Here is a 16,706-nt window from a genome sequence, read left to right as displayed (position 1 = left end):
ATGTATACATGTATATGTTCTCGCCAGTATATGCACACAAGCACACGTACAGATTAATCAAACAGCCATATGATTAATACACATTGGAACAGCTGATTCATAAGCGTCGCAGCCAATACAAGTACATACCCCCGCCCCCTGGCCGATATGCTTGTGTTCAGTTACTCACACACCAGCTGGCTGCGCTACTGCAACAGTTGATATCAACAAATACAAGGGCGAACTGCATGTGGCGCCCAGTTAAAGGGGCGCTCTACATGGTTAACCTAAACAGGTAGCAACCAAATATGAACAAACTTATTTAATAAACCATGCAAAGCTCTAATATACGTACCAACAACAAGTGTGTGCCTCCATTGTCTTAAAGTCCGCTCCTGGATGGTCGAGGAAATCAGTCTGCTGAGAGTCATTATGCACACATAGCCAGACACAACCTGCGCTCGCTCTCTCTCACGCGTACACACACAACGAAACGAGTGTATCTGACGTTGGTATGGGTGCATGTATCTGTATCTACGTGCTGCGGACTCAAATCGTAAACTTTGCAGTCAGTTCACTTGAACAGCTGTGAGCGATCGACGTTGGTCGGGAAGCAAATACACATACGCACACAGTTACTCCACACGAACACGCATATACTTATATATATATACAAATATTCGTTTGTAGATATATGCATAATAACGTACATCGCAGTATATGGGGGCTGCATAAGAAACAAGTACAACAAAATCACAAATATACAACAAAATAAAAACGTAAAATCTTTTGCGTAGTTTATTCGCTCGCGTCGTTCGTTTCGTTTCTTCGTTTCTTCACTTACTTCACTCCAGTCGAGTCCATTTCAATTCAAAACCAACTCGTATCTCATCGCTTCGTTTTTTGTTGCGCTGCGCTGCTTTGCGTTGCGTTTGCGTTGCCGAGAGTTTCGTCGCTTCTTCAGTTCAGTTCGATTTGATTCGATGTTTAGTTTAGATTGACCAGGACAGGAAGAAATTCCCTGGTCTCTCGCGGCTCCTTAAAGCTTTATGTAGCCCGAACTAGAACACCAACTAACTAATGAACAAATGAAGTCTAGTAACAAAACGGAACAGAAACCTGTGTGCATAAATTGAGTTGTGATTATAACTAAGCCCGATCCCATTCGATCCGATCTGATCCCTCTTATTGTCAAGTGATAACAGTCGGAACCACCTGGATTTGATTTCAAACAAAAACATTATCAAAATATTTGATGTTTCACATTCAACACGTAAAATAAACAAACACAACAAAAAGCGCGAGTGCAGCAGTATTAGTTGGTGCCCACACACAAACGTAGCCACATAAATACAGCATATATCGTTACATACGTGTGTAAACTCTCTGCACATAAATACGAGCCAATCTATTTAATTCAGTTTCAGTGCATTTATAAATTAATAAAATTTACCCAGCGCGAGTGTAAGTGAGAGATACGTATACCATTGCAAGCTCATTACACGGACGCAGCGAACGTGAGTCTTGGAATATTGCAAACACAAAACACACAATACAACACAACACACAACAAAAAATAAATAAATAACGAGGAACCAGTTTCACCTTGAGGAGCAATACCTAGTGCACACTCACACACGTGTGCGGTATAGGTGCAGTGGTGTGCGAGTGCGAGTATTTCGCTAAATAAAACAGCCCGATCAGACTGAGACTACGAATACATAGTGCATACATATATAATACCCATAGTACATAACACATAATAATCCGTGATAAAGCCCTGGAGAAACCGAACCTTCTGCCTTATCGGAAACCTCAACCCCACTGCCACTGTTCCTGCGACTATGTTTAAGCGGGAATCGGGACAACTGCCCTGGGACACAGATACGGATTCCAATACCGATACGGAAATTGAGATGCAGGCGTAGATGCAGATACCCCAATTATACTGAAAGTGGAAAGATGATAGCTAAGCCCAATCAGGCCACCATTGAACCACCATTGAGCTTTAACCCCGGAACAGTGCCAACGGTTCCAGCAACCACCCCAGCGAATTCAGCGAATATCCAGCGAAGGAATCCAGCCCCAAAACCGGAGTCACTACCACTACCACTTCCCCGCACTCCGCCATCGCCATCGCCTTCGCGAACCCCCAAAGCACAAAAAACACAAAGCCAACCAGCTATTACTCATCCAGCGGCTGTGGCTTCGCCTTCCGCGCCTGTTGCTGCAGCTGCACCGAGAACCCCGAATCCCCTCGCCCACGCCCACGTCCTCACCCTGAACCACCCAGCTGCTCACCGCGTTACCCCCGTACCCAAGATGGACGACGAAAGATCTCCGAGCCAGAGCGGCCATGAAATGACACTGAGCATGAACGGCATCGATTCCAGCCTGGTGTTCGGGTCTGCAAGGGTTCCTGTCAACTCCAGCACCCCGTATTCGGATGCAACTCGAGTGAGTAACACTGCCTTGTTGACACTGAGGAAAAAGGGCATCAAATTCTAGGGTCTTTTATGATTTTGTGCTTGAGGTAGACAGAAGCTTTTTGAGGTACGATATAAAATCATCAAATCATTCCTAGAACTTGAAACTTACATATATATTTCATTTCAAAAGCAATGCCAGATCATTTATTTTCTGTGTCGACATGAAAGCATTTTAGTGAACACGTCATTTTGCTATCCGGTGGCCTGATCGCGTCGCTATAGGAAGATCCGTCCCATCTTGTGTTAAGTCTCGGCCGAAGCGAACTCCTCACCAGCGATGCATTCCTTATCAGCTCTAATGGGAACTACTAAGATAAACAGCTGTCTCGTCAAGGCAGCGTACTTGATATTCAACAGAGAGACCTACATATATAGTACACACACGAATACAAATACTTTTCCAGACCGGACAGGTCAACAAAAAGTTTGACTGATAAGATTTCCTCTAGATTAGATTCAAGTTTTTTCGCGATTATATTCTTTGTTTACAAATACAAGCACATCAAAACAATTAATGTAGATTAGCAATCGAATGGACGTTTGTATTTATTTGCGCTTGATCATAAAAGTTCAACTTCATTTTTGACTTATTATGATGAAATACCCTTTTTAGTCGATACTGCAATGATCAATGGATGGTTATTTCAAGCATGTAACCAGGGAGCACTAGCTCATTGAGTGCTGATGAGTTCCCGACCATAGATACATTCGTGGAGCGCGTGAAAATGCAGTTTTTGTCCCCGTGCATTTACGGGGCGGTTGTACTCGCGTTTCGCTTCCCTGATGACTCACATTATTTGTCGAGCTTGCATATACACTTGTAGATATGTATCTGGTTCTGCCAGTGTGCGGATGGATATGTTGTTCGAGTGGACAGTGCGATTATAATTTGCGCTGCTTTACTGTGACCGATACACATTTATTTATTTTTCTATATTTTTATTTGCTGATATGTTTTTGTCAAAACACGAGTTCCTTATGGCGATCCGGCGAGCATCAAGTGGGGGTATCTATTCGTCATATTATTTACCAGACAGTTAGCCAGAACCCAAAATAATAAGCACATGACCAGGAATACCCTACGCGAGTCCTATCTAAAGTTAATGCCGAATTTTAGCGAATAAGTGTACTAAATAAGTGCACGCACATAGTACACATAGAACATTTGGTGCATTGACCTTGCTTAGCAGTTTGTTTTTTACGGTTATTAGTGCGGACGAATGGAGGAGGCGGTGGCTTGCTTTTGCCTTTAGCCTTTGGCGTCACGAACAGAAAACTCAATTGCGTATTACTCGGATATATGTACATATATGTATGTAGAACTGGGTACATACATATGTACGTACTAAGTCGTTAACTTCTGCGGCTACATGTTTATCTTTACTGCAAAAAATATATTTGATATAGTATTCGAGCTGATGACCTTAGGATCTAAGCGTAAGGCTAGAACGGTTAAAATCGAAAGCCCAGACCCATTTCATCACTTTTACTTGTTCCCCAAAGAACGAATATACATATATATATATGTGTCTGTATTTGTATCTGTATCCCACGGATGCGGGTGTCTGCAACTTCTGACTTGTGGTATCTGTGTGTCTGTACGTGTGTTTGGGCCCGGGTTCGAGGGTATGAGTGTGTTGTGTCTACAAGAGTCGGGCTGCTTATTAGACTTGAACTGAACTGTCTGACTGACGGCGACATTGAGAGTGAGTTTCGGAGCAGAGTCGTGAGGGCAAAGGCAATGGCAATGGCAAAGGCAACAGCAACGGCAAAGGCAATGGCCGATGGAGCATCGCATCCCGACGGCCCCAACATCCACATCCACATACTCTCGTACCATCGCTCGCCGTTTCAGCTGAAAGTCTGCTCCACTCAGCCCGCTCAGCTCATTTCGGTTTAGCTCGGTACTGCCAAGGGTATCGGCTCTACTTCGGATGTGGATGAACTCGCGAGGTACACGAACTGCTGCAAGGTCGAAGTTAACGCTATTAATAGGTAGTTTCTGTCGTCTCTCGCGGCGAGTATAAAACGGTTATTCACATTGGCCAAACGACGCGGCGCGTCACCGCTATGACCTATTCCAAGTGCCAGGTTATTCGATGCTGGCTTGGACTTTCCAGATCTGACTTCAAAGGGATTATTAGGAATCCGGAAACAAGGAAGCAGATGCGAATTAATAATAATTCATGCTCGGAACGGTACCTCTGTACATCGGCCCACTTGGCCGTGTATCTTAACAATCGAAACAACCGAAACACATATAAATACATACAGACACAAACCATATTTCGTTTTAGGAGCGTTTTATTAACCTTGACGAGGGACATTGAACTTCAAACGCTGCGAATACGTATTTTCGTACAGATACAAATGCAAACATACCGACATAGACAAGGCGATATACAAAATGCATATATGTCGTCGCACACAAGCGTTCGGTTCAGATGGACGGCTATATGTATAGTACACCTCTGGTGTGAATTTTATTTCCTAACTCTTTATCTGTGATACGTTAATATGCAATGAACATTTATATACGCAAAAGTATAATAGGTAAATGTGTTTTTCGCATGAACGAATTAACGGAGCGTATCTATGTACCTACATATTTGCGGTTTTTAAAAAGTAAAGGAAATTTCGTTGTTCCATAATTTGTGAAAACAAGGGAGTGTAATAACTTATGCACTGGGGACTGCCGGAAGTAACTTCGAATATTTGTATGTGATGCATATAACTAAAGTCTCTCGTTTGTTGTACTTTTAACGTTACTTGGGTATCTTATTGAAACAATGTTTTAAGCTAAGAAAATTAGTTTATAGTTTATACTAGTTGGTATAGTACTGGCACTGAATCTGTAATTGAACAGACTTATATAGTTATATTTATTCCCAAAATGCTCACCACAATTAATAAATTAATTTTTAAATGTAACTGAATTTAACCTCCACATTTTCTTCCTTGCAGACCAAGAAGCATTCTCCCGGCCATATTAAGAGACCTATGAACGCCTTCATGGTGTGGAGTCAGATGGAACGTCGAAAGATCTGCGAACGGACACCGGACCTGCACAACGCCGAGATATCCAAGGAGCTGGGCCGCCGGTGGCAGCTCCTCAGCAAGGACGATAAACAACCATACATCATCGAGGCTGAGAAGCTCCGGAAGATGCACATGATTGAATATCCCAACTACAAGTATAGACCCCAGAAGAAGCAGACGCGCTCCCCAGGATCGCTCAAGCAGAATCAGGACGCAGACAGCTGCGAAGCTAAAAATGACACACCCAAATACACACTGTCCACTCTTGCAATTAATGGAACCACCACTGCCGTTCGGAAAAGCAAAAGATCTACCTCTACATGTCAAACTGGTTCCCCTTCGAAACGAGTAAGGAACGATTCGGGTGATAACTCAAAGTCTAAATACGAAGTTAAGGTGGAGTCTGCAGAGCAGCATAGCACCGTGGATATTATACTACCCTCAGCAGATAATCTATTAAGCTACCAATCATCTGAATACTTACCTCTAAGCACGAATAGCAATGCCGATTGCGATGAAAAGCTACACTCAGACCTTAGCTCGGGTCCTTTGGAGTCGCGGGAGAATTTGTCCGATGTGGTCCACCGGTATCTGCCGCTTTTCCTAAACAGCAACGAGGACACGCAGCTGGATGTTAATTCCTCGGCACAGAGCCACAACCAGTCGGATCCCACAGCTGGATTGATAGACAACATCTCTGACATCAGCCCCATCAATGACCGTGAGGAACTGCCAACAGAGGTATTGCGGTATCTACCGTATATGGTAGTAGACCCATCGAGTGATGGGCACACCCTCAAGGGGGAGTCTAGCCTGCTGGACAACCCCCTCAACGAGCCCGTGTTCGACTCCGAGGACAACATTGTGAACGATGCTAACTTGCACTCGGCCAGCCATCAAATACCTCCCTATGTGCCTGAAACCCACGACTGTTTTGCGGAGGACTGTGTCGGGGAGAACTCCTCGCACCAAGTGGAGTTCGAGGTACGGCCGCAGACGGTGACCATGACGATGACCTGCACCCTGCCTTATGGCGGGCCCGATGGTGGGCACACATTCCAGAACGATGACTTCAACCCGATCCCGTCGGCAGCCGAGGACAGCGACTGCAGCATTCTGACCACCTCTAACTCGCCGCAGATTGGCTTCAACGGGAGCAGCTTCGTGGAGGCGGACGCCATCGGTGGCACGTGTACATACACCCAACAAGACTACACCGGAAATGTAATTGAAACACACAATGATCTCAACTACGCCGCACATGATAACAACGGAGCTCTGCTAGCTTACACATTTGAGGACTTGCCGCCTCAGCCAACCGGTAGTCATTTAGAATTTAACACTAACAAGTACGAGTTTGCAAGTTATTATAAAATGTGAAAGATATTTAAGTCTTGTGTAATTTATAACTAATCTAATTTTACGTTTATAATTTTACACCAAATTATATATATAAATATATGTATACAGATAAATACTATATATTCCATAAATTCTATATACAAAAAAAAAAACAGAATAAAATGCTTTGCATTGAAAATATTCACGGTAGAAGAGACTCATCTAACTGCGTAGCGGATTGTTATTTCCTAGAATATGCGAGGCGATTAACCTTGCCGGCCGATCAGCTAATTGTTTCCAAATTCAATTAATTTCATTTTCACTGCGTTCTCGCGAATTATCTACATATGTTTATTTACACGCACAAATATTTTACATAAATCATTGGTGGCCAACAGAATAGGATACAGAATGACGCTAAACCATCAATAATTGTCATACACGATAAAATAATCCAGACAATAAAGTAGTATACATTCGTTTCACTTTTCGCAGTTGATTTCACGGCTCTTGATAGCCAGTTTACAAAGTGCTCGCCTCGATATGTGGGATATTGTGTAGGCCAGTATCGGGATTGGACCAGTAATAGTAGGGAGCGCCCTGGCTGAAACAGAATTTCATATTTAGGGTTTCCCCTTGATCCACATAGTACATGAGGTAAAAATTGCACATTTCATCTTCGTTCGTGGGCCTACCAATGTAGGGAAATTCGATTTTAAAAGGGGTTTTATTTGACATCTTAAAAGCCTGGTACTTACCCGACTTTGGTTATCCGATGGCGGGTACTCTCCAGAGTACACCTCACGGCAATCTTATCGCCTTCGATAATAGGGTCCCTGTTGGTGATGTTATAGAACATCTGAGGCGTGAGGGGATCTCTCTTGCCCAGTTGCAGCCACTCTTGTTTGCCGTCGTTATTGGTCCTGACCCTATAACCAGATACCACCTTTCCTAGTCCGTGAGTGTGGACCCGGTAAGCGAAAGGATGCAGCACCTTTTTCTCATTTACTTCGCATGCAGTTTCTAGGTGCTCTGTTTTCATGGCCGGAATCATTCCGTCTGTTCCCAGTAGTAGAGTGCCAGCTAACTTTTTGCGGCTGCCAGCGAAAAGAATAATTAATAACAAATCGTACAATATTGGCGAGAAACTTACGGCTCCTCTGTGTAATCTAAGAATACTCCAGAGTCATCGGTGGAACCATCTGAAAGGAAATTGCTTTTTTATAAAACCTTATACACTGTAATGTTATTCAAGAACTCACCTTTGAATTTATCAATGTGGGCATAATGAACTTGTAATACTAAATATTTGGTGGGCGAATTCTTACCCACCTTAAAACCCACTCCTTCAGGCAAATTAAGCTTTTGGGCATCTCTAGCCCAAGCATATATGATCTATGTAGATATTAAGTAAATATTTTAATTATTATCTGCACGAAAGCTTCCTTATTTCAGGATTAAAAGCAGGATTAAAATTATATGCAATAGGATTAATTATTATATGGACCCAACTTTAAAGCACCGCCACTTCTGTCAGACTAAAGTGAAAATTGAAATAGAATACTAAATTCCAGATATTTCTCAAAAAAATTAATTGTTCTGACCAGAGCCTGTTTAAAGTATGTCTCCTTCTATATGCTGCAGATGCAACCAGGAGATTTGGCCAAGAACAGTTTGCTGTTTAGGCAAGAAGTATCATCCGCATCACTTCACTTGCACCGACTGCGGGCTAGTAGTGGATCCTACGCTGTTCTTCTCGGTAAAGAACGAGGTGGTCTGCAGTGAGTGCTACCTAAGCAACCATGCCATTCGGTGCTCTGCCTGTCGGATTCCTATCCTAGAGCGCGGCTTTGGCGCCATGGGGCGCAAGTGGCACGAGAAGTGTTTCCGGTGCGTGAGCTGCAGCAAACGACTGGTCTCTGCGACCTTTTTCGAAATAAACGGATACCTCTTCTGCAAGTCACACTTCCAGGAACTGTTTTCGTCCCGCTGTGCCGGTTGTACGAAACCCATAGATAAACGAGCTGTGGTAGCGCTGAGCACCAAGTGGCATACGAATTGCTTCAGGTGCCAGAACTGCCGTAAAAAAATCACCGAATGTGAATTTGGGATCCACAAAGGACGACCCATCTGCCTTGCCTGCCAATTCATCATCTTCATTCCCCAAAATATGTGTGCCTTATAAATATCTTGTGAACTGTTTCCTGGCTTATTAGAATAATACCTGAGAATGAGAATGGGGGCCGCAGGGACTGGCAGACTCTTCCTGGGACGCTCTGTTCATTTCGCCGCAGTTCCTGTTTTGAAAAATATTTAATTGCTATTTTTGTCTATCAATTAGGTTTCTTTAAGACTCACCAAGTGGTTTTCGTGGTTCCGGGTTCTCCGCATCCATAGAGCAGCATATGGTGGGCCGTGTTCATGGTGGCATTGGGATTAAAACCAACTATTCAAAATTGAATATGAGTATGTTACGAATATAATCCTATCAGAACGTACCAATATAATAGGTCGTAGTTGGATCGACTTTTATGGGCGTGCACAAGTACAGATCGGGCTAAATTTGACGTGTAAGTTGGTTAGTTAAGTAAAGAGAACGAGCATATTGGATTAGTCAACAAGTATTATTCAAATATGTGTATTGGGAAACTAAATAAGAGGTCGCCCTTCATTCATTCACTGTTTGCCCTTTTTAGCCACCTTCGTAAATATAAATTTGTATCTACAGCGCAGGTTCGAGAAGTGCAATCTACAGGTTTCGGTTTCAAGGCATTATATGTGGGTGTCGAATCGTGTGTATTCGAGGCGCCTAACTAACCATATAGAAAAATTTGCACAGCGTACAAAGGGATTTTCCCCGAACAGAATATGTGGATGCAAATATATATAACCCACTAAATCGTCATTCTCATTTCAACTTTGAATATGAGTTCGTTTCGCTGATAAAAATTGTTACGCTCTGCTTCGAGTATGTGGATGATCCATATGGGTCGTTATTTATATGTATTTACATAATATATTTAAGGGACTTACAGTTTGCGGCGAAACCTTGGGCATCAGGAATGGAAACGAAGCCGTTGCGCCTGTTGCGGAGTTGGTCTCGAGATTCTGTTGATATACGGAGTTCTGGTAATCCCCCTCTTTTACAAGGCCGTCGACACTTATCAGGCTGATAAGCAGGAGGAGTCCAACGGGAACTGAGATTTCGGATATTCGCGGCATTTTCTTCGTTTTCTTCTTATTCGAATGTGCACTGCACTAAACACTTAGTGATAAAATGAAAATAAAAAATCCTCCTATGTGGAAGAACAATACGATTTGTATTGCGCTTTGATATTTTTCCACACGTAGCTAGGCCCAGTTTATATATATATATATTCTGAGGATTTATCGATACCCAGAGCCATTATATCGATAGCCGTTCCAGGGGTGCAAGATTTGTCGTAAGCGGCGCATTCAAAAAAGTCTCAGAAAATCAATTAATTTTCTTAAAATATACGAAATGGTGACATTCGTAATTTTGTGAGCCACTCACTATGAAATACACTTGTTAGCAAGTGGAGTACCTTCCAATTCTTGGTCAATTAAACGGGAAAACATTCGCTTCAATATTCACTGGTAATATCTCTTTGTCGCATGCGCCAATCAATTGATTTTTTTATAAACAGAGCTCCAATGTTTATGCTGCGCATTTTTGGATGTAATTTTAGGCTTCAAGTTGGAACCGTTGGCATTTGGAAAATATCCGACATTTAAATGGAGGATCAGGGCGACGCGACCGACAAAGCCGCTGGTAAGCTGAATAGTTCAAAAACCCAAGGCCACAGATACCGATGCGCTAATGGTAAAGCTCGTTTACCAAATCAGGAGTATTGTTTAATTATTTACAAAATCTTATAATTCTTAGATGAGCCCATTGTGAACACTCAGCAGAGTCGCCAGAACTCGTCGAGTATGTTGAATCTGATGGATGCCAGTTCCTTTAGTATGCCTCCTCCCAATCTGCACTCCTCAAAGGTGATCAACCCAAACAAGGCTATATTTACCATAGACGCGAATACGGGACAGATTTTTATAGTAAACAACAAGGCCTGCCAATTGTTGGGGTACACATCTCAGGAACTGCGAAACAAGGGATTCTTTGACCTACTCAATGGAAAAACAGAAAGTCACATCTCATCCCTGGCCGAGATGCAGATTGAGGGCGACGAGGGCAGAGTGGTCCTGCTGAGTGGAAAGGTCATCGAAATGAAAACCAAGTCGAGCAACAAGATTCTAGTCTCACTATGGATCCGGCAGATTAGTAATGATGGAAGGCATATAGCTGTCGCTGAGCCCGTGGAAAGGCACATCTGCCACATTAGCACTGATAGGTTCGGCGTAATAACATCTGTTGACTCCACCACGGCCACTATATTCTTCTACGAATCCACCGAAAGCGTTGTGGGCGTTAATATTACCACACTGATCCCTTTTATAAAGCTCCCAGAACCGGATAGCAAGGAAATCGCTAAGAGCCTTCGAAAGCAGAGGGCCACTGGACGAACTACGGACAATGTAAAGTTTCCGCTGTGCCTGCTAATAGCTCTGGATGAGAACGCGCCGACAGGATACTCCAGTACGGGAAATACTGTGTTTAGAATCACCGTTTGGGTGTTTCAAAATCTCAGTGGGCTGATTGTGATAGACGATATAGGCAACATATTGATGTGCAATCAGCCATTTTCGCTCCTTATGTTCGGTTATGGGCAGGACAAGATCATGAACATGCATATATCCGCCATATTACCGAATTTCGGAAAGGATTCTCGCGAGGAAAAGAGCCCTAATGTGTCAAACACCTCCATAACCAGCAACGACTGGGAGCCGGATACTGATCCCTTTGTTCTAGACAACGACTCCTCGCTGCAGTCCGGTAAGAAGAACTCCGCCAGTAAGATGGCTCAGGTCCAAACCAACAACGAACCCTCGGTCAGTGATGCCCACTTGAGCTGTAATCTGGAGAACAGCGGTGGGTTGTTCTGTGATCTTCGACAGCCAGATGATTGCACAATAGATGATATTTTAACACCCGTAAATGCTTCGAACAGTTTCCCAGTCGACGAGTTTGAGGGAGGATCCCACTCTCATTTAAACGAGGTATCCCTCGACAAAGCAAAGTCCGCATCCACGGAGACTTGTGATGCCTCGGGCAGTAACCCCGCCAGCAGGTTACTCAGTTCCATTAATGGAAGCTTTGTGGGGGAAGCCATTCACGCCGACGGCTCTGTGATTGAGGTGGTCTATTCAGTACTGCTGCAAATTCTGCCTTGCTCCAATCGGGTTTACTGCATCTGGGTATGCAGAGATCCAAGCACTAGACTCGATGGTGAAAAGTACAACTATATGAATTTAACATCTACCTTCAACAGTATGGCTAGCACTATTGAGCAGTCGCTTGGTCAGGTCATAAAGACCACTGCTGCTCAGAATTCGAGTAGACCAAATTCCTTGTCCCTAGTTTCGAAATACGAGGACGAGCTTTATCTGGGGGACTACAGCAAGCACTACACTTCTATCCGGCAGATCGGAAGGGGTGCTTATGGCTACGTAAACATGGCTTTCCGTAACACCGACAGACTGCTAGTGATCACCAAGTTCATTCTCAAGGAGAAGCTGTGCTCTCAGTTTATGGTCAAGAACCGCGATTGCAAGGATGTTCCCATCGAGATTCATCTACTGCAAACCCTGAACCACAAGAATATTGTATCTGTTTTGGATGTTTTTGAAAACGACTTGTTTTACCAGTTGGTGATGGAAAAACACGGCTCAGGAATGGACCTGTGGACATTCATTGAAAGGCGGCCTTTAATGGATGAAAAACTCGGCAGCTATATTTTTCGGCAAGTTGCAGATGCCGTCAACTATTTACACGAACAGAAGATCCTGCATCGCGACATCAAGGACGAGAACATTATAATTGATCAAAATTTCAACATAAAGTTGATTGATTTTGGTTCGGCAACCTTCATGGAAGAAGGAAAGTTCTTCTCGACCTTTTACGGCACGACAGAGTACTGCAGTCCGGAGGTCTTGGCCGGAAACAGATACGTGGGTCCCGAACTGGAAATCTGGGCTTTGGGCGTAACTTTGTACGTTTTGATGTTCTTTGAAAACCCATTCATCGATGTGGAGGAAACACTGAAAGCCGAAATACAAATTCCAAAAGCAGTGTCTGAACAATTAAATCGCCTCATAATTTCCATGCTAAACAAGGACCCCAAATACCGATGTACCATGCACCAGCTAATAACCGATCCATGGCTTACCCAGGAGGTCAATCCTTCTGCGTTTAGTTTCTCCTGGATAGTCCCCTGCAAGGCCCATGAGGCGAATCCAGATCTGTATTTCTCTGGGTACCTGTACTCCAGTACTTCAGTGTTGTCCACTATATCGCCACAGGAGAGTTTCTCACACATCGAGGAGTCCTCGATGGGAGGTAGTGATGAGGCACGATTGGCATCTCACAGAACCGGACACAAGTTGTGTGTTAATGAAGGTATAGTATTTTTTCCATTCTAATATTCTTATTTTAATACAATATAATATATTGTTGCCTCCTTATAGCCAAGCACAATAAAATGGACACACTGTACGCGAAACAATTCCAGTTAAACACTTCAGTTAGTAATCACGAACTAAGGGCCTCGTTACCTGACTCCAGCCACCTAGAAACCGGAGGTTCTATTAGCTCCTCAAAATCCGAAAACGATATATTTAAGAACAAACTAGAACCCTGCGTGTCTGCCTATAACGTAGTTAGCTTGCACGACGTGAGCAGGAAACCTAAAACGCTTGATCTAAAGTAAAGTTCTATATCTGTTGTACATGTGTAAATTAAATCTATACAATCTGTCATACCAAATGTAAATAGCAGCATCTGTGAAAGGACAATTAAGGATTGGGGGCGGAGAAATATGTAGACGAAAATAAATCAATTTTATTGTTACTCGATGTGGTTTAAGTGCAAGTGGCAAATAGACTATCTTCTTACCTTTTTCGGTCAAAATCAAATCAAAATTCAATGATATACTATTTTGCATTATAGCGCAACAAATAACTGAATAACATTTTAATAGCTTCGTATGCAATCGTCACGAATTAACAACTATTTATACACATACATAAAGACTACCGAAAGTAAGCGTTGAACTAAATATTTGTATGGATGCTTGTGCGACTTAATCGACTAGAGGTCAACATACCGGATCATACTACCACATGACGTCTATGGTCTCACGTGATTGTATACAACTCGAAGTGAAGTGAAAAGTTATGTTTCCCAATCATTAGTACCACGTACAATTATCCAGTTATCAACGATTCCTAAGTTTACACAACTCGCAAATTTTTACAAATATATATATACTGTAAGCTTCTACAAAATGTATCTAAAATATCGTATCGGAGTTTTCGTATTTTCGGTCCCAATAGCCTCCACTATATAGCCAATCGTCGGTCTTGGTTACGTATTTAAACCATCTGAAAACGAAACTAATTAGTGAGCAATCACCTACTTAGTCAGTTTTCATTACCTTGGAGTCCAGTCATCGTTATTGGTGGATTTCCTTTGTTTCCGTGTGTGCCTTTGTTTCTCTTCGAGACGTGTTTTTTCCTTGGACGCACCATCCAAGTTTCCTTCCTCTAGGTATAATATATCAGGTCGCAGTCGCGAATCGGTAGGGCAAAGTGTTAGCGGTGGTTTCATATTGTTATTCATGGCGTTAAGCTGCATCGCAAAATGCGTAAACTGGTAATACTAAAAGGTAAATGGGTTATAAAAAGTGAAATTCTGGTTCTACGAAAGATATTCTTACCTCGTTACTATTGGATGGTCTGGGCTTGCAACTCCATAAAGTGGATGAGTCGGGTATATCAATTGAATACGCAGAATCACTCTTGGGTATGTCACCTTCTTGCTCGAGGGGTGGGTAGCTGTCGTTCTGAAATGTAACAATTTTTGAGATACTTTTCGGTGGTAACTCAAGAAAATTTACACTTACGTCTTGAATGGATAAGCTGCGAAATGAGTTCAACTTAAAACTATTCAATTTCGAGAACATTTTCTTTGGGGTTCCGTTTGGCGAGCCATCATAGTCGTCATTCTTTCTGGATCCCTGTTTTAGATACTGAACGTAGGACTCGGCAGAACAGCATTTAATAAACTCGGTCCATTTGCCATACAGAAAGTATATGTTTGTTTCACTGTACAACGTATTATTCTCCGATTAGCATTCTCTTTAAATTCATACATATAAAAGCTTACCTTGCATCCTTTACAAAGCCTTCAACTCGATGCAAGTTTTTTGCTCCAGATCCGGCTGATTTGAATGTGAGACTTGCCACATGACCAGTGGAATGATTGACGATTTCCATTTTCCCATATTGCTCGATCCACAGTCTGCCCACAATTATGTTGTGAACGCAGCAATTGACATTAGTCCAACTATAACTTTCATTCCATCTGAAAAGGGAGAAGAATTAATTATATTATATATTATATATTATATTTAATATATTTCTGAAAGATATGAAGTTAAACATACTTTGGAAACTCGATGGTGACGGTTCCCTTAGGATTAACCTCAACACTCTTTCCCCAAAACTTGATTTTTGGGTTAATTGTGCCGTGAAACTTAAAGTCTTTGGATTCCGCATGGAATGCAGAAACTGGAGGATGGTGAGAAACTTGCTCGCAGACAATTCGGTAATCGCCTCTTTGCAGTTCGTATGTTTCCCCAAGAAGGGGATTAAAAGGTTTTCCCAGACGCTCCCAGTTTGAAGCTAATGCTGACACGGCAAAAGCTGAAAGATAACAAATAATTTGTAGTTTGAATATCGGTTAGACTTGTCTCTCTTTTTTATATCTTATAGCTTTCTCTATCCATACGTATACGTAATAACACTCACCCGCCACGTATTTCATCCTGTCGGCCGGAGATTCCTGTTGAGCAGCCTTAGTCAACAGTTGTGCGTACTCCATGTACTCGCAGAGTCTCTGCAGGAAGCTCAGTGGTTCGTTCAGCATGACCGGCATGGTGATTTTGCTCAAATCCTTGCCGATACAGTTCTTCAAAATAGCCCAGATACTGACCTCCTTACGGGAAATCATCGGAGCCGGAAGCTCAGTTCTGCAGGTGATAAGATATGGTGTGAGTAGGCGGATGAGTAACGCGGGAGCACTTGAACTACTCACCTCTCCACTGAATGGTCGCCCTCTGCCATTTTTAGAATGGAATCAAGAGCAGTTATACTATGCCCAAAAATCAGACTGCTTTCGTGCGTTTCTGGGGCTTAATTGGTTGCCAGTTGACCCTCTGATGCGGAGACGAATAAATTTACACTTGGAAAGACATGTGGGGAATGCGGCGACGTGTTGGATAGTCCGAAATCTAAAAGGGTTTGGGCTCTTTAAATGAGATTACTCGAGCACTCCGATTAAGCATACACTTGCTATATACGTTTGTGTGTACATATATGCGATCTCAGATGATTGTGTACCTTTTGTTTGTAGTCGCGATTTCGATGGATTGTAATCTTGTGACCAAGGTTTGTCATTCATTGATTTTTCTACTGCTAATGAACGCTGGGCATGTGGGTGTCGTATGTGTGTTAAGATCTGCTTTATTTCCCTTCACATTGTGACTAAACTGTATTTTCTGTTGTACTAATTGTTTGCGTGTTGTACCTAGCACTTACTCTAAAATATAAGCTTTAAACGAAAATTTAATCAATAGTGATAAGAAAGCTTTGGACAGCTTTCAAAGTGCAAGCTTTTCCCAGAGTTGATATTTCCAAATCGATTTGTGATTACAAGTA

The 16,706-nt window shown here is 42.6% G+C and overlaps 5 protein-coding genes across 8 annotated transcripts; 3 read left to right on the top strand and 2 right to left on the bottom strand.

Annotated features, from left to right (window-relative positions):
* The first annotated feature begins 554 nt into the window (after positions 1–554).
* Positions 555–6,987, top strand: LOC108107313 (putative transcription factor SOX-14). Its single transcript, XM_017214785.2, has 2 exons — positions 555–2,436; positions 5,433–6,987. Exons 1-2 carry the CDS (start codon positions 1,942–1,944, stop codon positions 6,885–6,887), a joined length of 1,950 nt encoding a protein of 649 aa, XP_017070274.1. The 5' UTR covers positions 555–1,941; the 3' UTR covers positions 6,888–6,987.
* Positions 6,988–7,175: 188 nt separating this feature from the next.
* On the bottom strand, positions 7,176–10,203 carry LOC108107315 (peptidylglycine alpha-hydroxylating monooxygenase). The gene is made up of 8 exons (XM_017214788.2): positions 9,882–10,203; positions 9,348–9,405; positions 9,207–9,294; positions 9,073–9,145; positions 8,111–8,243; positions 8,002–8,050; positions 7,607–7,945; positions 7,176–7,539 (listed from the first exon to the last, which is right to left on the bottom strand). Exons 1-8 carry the CDS (start codon positions 10,068–10,070, stop codon positions 7,371–7,373), a joined length of 1,098 nt encoding a protein of 365 aa, XP_017070277.1. The 5' UTR covers positions 10,071–10,203; the 3' UTR covers positions 7,176–7,370.
* LOC108107316 (paxillin homolog 1) lies at positions 8,241–9,048 on the top strand. Its single transcript, XM_017214789.1, has one exon. The coding sequence runs from the start codon at positions 8,470–8,472 to the stop codon at positions 9,031–9,033; it is 564 nt and encodes a 187-aa protein (XP_017070278.1). The 5' UTR covers positions 8,241–8,469; the 3' UTR covers positions 9,034–9,048.
* A 244-nt stretch (positions 10,204–10,447) lies between the features above and the next one.
* LOC108107311 (PAS domain-containing serine/threonine-protein kinase) lies at positions 10,448–13,752 on the top strand. Of its 3 annotated transcripts, XM_017214783.1 has the most exons (4): positions 10,448–10,466; positions 10,559–10,692; positions 10,756–13,386; positions 13,455–13,752. In XM_017214783.1, exons 2-4 carry the CDS (start codon positions 10,605–10,607, stop codon positions 13,694–13,696), a joined length of 2,961 nt encoding a protein of 986 aa, XP_017070272.1. In that variant the 5' UTR covers positions 10,448–10,466; positions 10,559–10,604; the 3' UTR covers positions 13,697–13,752. The 3 variants fall into 3 exon arrangements, with proteins under 3 accessions (XP_017070272.1, XP_017070273.1, XP_017070271.1); XM_017214784.1 differs by lacking the exon at positions 10,448–10,466 and having other exon boundaries at positions 10,522–10,641; XM_017214782.1 differs by lacking the exon at positions 10,448–10,466 and having other exon boundaries at positions 10,522–10,692.
* Positions 13,753–13,917: 165 nt separating this feature from the next.
* On the bottom strand, positions 13,918–16,594 carry LOC108107314 (oxysterol-binding protein-related protein 2). 2 transcript variants are annotated; one of them, XM_017214786.1, is made up of 9 exons: positions 16,389–16,594; positions 16,084–16,279; positions 15,798–16,018; positions 15,434–15,692; positions 15,154–15,351; positions 14,891–15,092; positions 14,705–14,830; positions 14,423–14,646; positions 13,918–14,369 (listed from the first exon to the last, which is right to left on the bottom strand). In XM_017214786.1, the coding sequence occupies exons 2-9, from the start codon at positions 16,110–16,112 to the stop codon at positions 14,279–14,281; spliced, it is 1,350 nt and encodes a 449-aa protein (XP_017070275.1). In that variant the 5' UTR covers positions 16,113–16,279; positions 16,389–16,594; the 3' UTR covers positions 13,918–14,278. The 2 variants fall into 2 exon arrangements, with proteins under 2 accessions (XP_017070275.1, XP_017070276.1); XM_017214787.1 differs by lacking the exon at positions 16,389–16,594 and having other exon boundaries at positions 16,084–16,373.
* Positions 16,595–16,706: the final 112 nt, after the last annotated feature.

This window comes from Drosophila eugracilis, unplaced genomic scaffold, assembly GCF_018153835.1.
Source record: "Drosophila eugracilis isolate 14026-0451.02 unplaced genomic scaffold, ASM1815383v1 contig_1765, whole genome shotgun sequence".
Lineage (NCBI taxonomy): Eukaryota > Metazoa > Arthropoda > Insecta > Diptera > Drosophilidae > Drosophila > Drosophila eugracilis.
Note: the sequence above shows the minus strand (reverse complement) of the source record. Positions and strands in the feature narration are given on the sequence as shown.